The sequence below is a fragment of the Penaeus vannamei genome, chromosome 14, assembly GCF_042767895.1.
Source record: "Penaeus vannamei isolate JL-2024 chromosome 14, ASM4276789v1, whole genome shotgun sequence".
In the NCBI taxonomy this organism is placed as follows: Eukaryota; Metazoa; Arthropoda; class Malacostraca; order Decapoda; family Penaeidae; genus Penaeus; species Penaeus vannamei.
The window spans coordinates 31,816,608-31,819,107 of NC_091562.1; the positions used below are offsets into that span (position 1 = coordinate 31,816,608).

General features: G+C 35.1%; 1 protein-coding gene across 1 annotated transcript in view; it reads left to right on the top strand.

Moving 5' to 3' along the window:
* The window catches only part of LOC113808323 (uncharacterized), a 35,822-nt gene that overhangs the window by 33,238 nt on the left and 84 nt on the right, over nt 1-2,500 (top strand). Inside the window, exon 5 of the mRNA XM_027359703.2 lies at nt 1-2,500. This exon is cut by the window's left edge and continues 79 nt beyond it; it is cut by the window's right edge and continues 84 nt beyond it. Coding sequence (XP_027215504.2) covers nt 1-65 — 65 coding nt within the window. The 3' untranslated portion in view covers nt 66-2,500.

Genomic DNA, 2,500 nt, shown 5'->3' on the forward strand with positions numbered 1-2,500 from the left:
TTGAAGCGAAAGAGGAAGTCAAGCAATTGGAGGAGTGGATAAAAGATGAAGGATGGAAGTACTGAGGAAAAATTCGAAGGAAAGTAGAGTGGTGATTTGAAAGACAGGATGTGGGAGTGAAGTGTTAAAGAGAATGGGAGGAGAATTGGTTGTAAGCGAAGGAAGAAATGAAAGAAAATGCGATAAATATTCGAATGAAAGTGAATAGGAACTGAGACGGATATGAAGGAGTTTCTAAGAAAGATATGATGATATACATCATTAGAATATGAATGGTCAAATTTTAAGAAAAAAAAATGAGTGGTGAATAGAAAATGGAGAACTTAATGAGAAAATGGAAAGGTGCCTCTTTTACCATATAGTGTATTTTAATGTGATCTGTATATATTTAAATTATCTATCTAGATTGTGGATGAAGACTCTTAGGTTTCAAGACGGGAGATCGTTGCTCAGTTTTGTCTTATCATTTATTACGGTTTCTTTGTCTATTTTATGATGTAAGTTTATATTACAAACATGTAATACATTTTCATTCTCTCGGTCTCATTTTTCTCAGATGCTTCTGTTTGTTTATTCATTCTTGATTCCCTTTTCTTCAAATCTCACCAGATTGTCACTCCATAACATATTTTTAAAAGTTACCCCTGTATATTAAAGTTAATAACAGAAAACGTAATAATGAAAGGATAAACTCAAACATATTTTTCATTGTTCACTTATATCAGCAATTCATTATACTTATTCCTTCCTTTCTCATAAGATTGGAATGCCCATACAAATATCATACACATCTTTTCTCTCTTTAAAAAAATAGTTGTATTACTATTTGTTACCGACACTATTGTACCGTTAGGATGAGAAATAGCACCGCCAGAATGGATCTAAGCTGAGACAAGTTCTGTGCCCATATGCAAAGCAATGTTAGACCACGGCAAAGAAGGGATAAAATGCGATGCAGCTTAGGGACGGAAAGGGAGAAGAAAATAGTGAAGGCTTACAAAGGAAGGGGGTAGGATGGTGAACAAAGGGTTGGTAATGAGAGATGTCCAGTCAACAAGGCAATTGTGGCCACATTTCCTACTAAAAAGGGGTTAACGGTGTAACGCTTTTCCCGTAACTGAGTCTTTGCATCCTACGTAGGCTTTGGTCCCCCCTCCTTTCTTCTCTCTCTCTCTCTCTATCTGTCTTTTTGTCTCTGTTTCTCGTGCCATTTGCGGGATATTAATCAAGGTCATTCATACAAGATTTCACCTAAAGTGACAAAAGTGTTGAATTCTTTACGTTTTATTTTAAAATCTAGTCTTTCCACACGGTTTGTGTATCTTTAGTCTTGTAAGCATTTGACTGAATTTATATTATAGGAAAGTCACCTGTATTAGAAAGTCTGTAGTAAGGCCCGATATTATTACAGTCAGTGATATAAGTTTTGTTATCGGCCTGATTATTTTTCTTTTGTCGTGGTAGCTGATCGAAATATCAATATTTTTTAAATGGTAGAACTGCATTTTGAATTAGGCGATTCCAGTGCAGAGTTATTTCTTTCGTGGATTTCTTGTCCAATCCATTTTCGTAATTTCGGTCCTTGTTTAGTCTCGTCTGGGAACTCACGTACTATTAGCAGTTTTAATTTATAGTTGGGTTGCTGGGTATCTCATGGACAATATGATCACGTGTTAATACGGATTCATAAATGTAGCTATGGTAACTTTCAGAACAAGAGTCCCACTCCTCATTAAGTGTATTTGTTTATTTTTCATCGGTCTTCTTGTATCATCACGACCCACTTTATTTCGTCGAGATGCTCTTTTATAAATGTCATTTCATTGAGTTGTTCATTAACAATCTTTTTTTCTTTTTGGTTTTATTAATAAATATTTTAGCCAACGTTTGACATACGTATGTGACTGTCATTTAGGCCGGCGGTCTCTAGAGATTTGCTGTCACCTTGTTGCTTGCAGTCTGTGTGTGTCAGAGTCTCACACTGTGTGCCTTTTCGATTTGTAGATGACTTTAGATTCCTACTGGTACTCTGTTATTTTTGCCACATTTGCATATACATTTTATGTTGGCCAAATAACCGTATTTATTGGTTCCTTGTGGTTTACTGTGATGCATCTTTATTTTTTTTTCTGAGATTTTGTATTATTTATATGATATAAACTGTGATCGGATTGACACTGTTTGTTCAGAAAGTGATTGTTCCTATGCTCTTTTTTATAATGATTTATACTTTTCTATGATTTTACTTTATTCAAACGGGCTGGATGTATTTTTTTGTCATTCATTGAGGCTTTGCGCTCCTACATTCACGCCATTTATGTGTGTTGTACTGACATTTTTTTCGGTCCATCACATCCAACACAGTTTCGCCTTTAATGATGTCACTTTCTTTTCGCCCACAATGTTTGTCACTTTATTTTAATTACACAGCGGCCACATTGCATTCACTTTGAAGTAACTCAGTGATCTCCGTTTTACAAATATTGTTTCTTATCTCTTG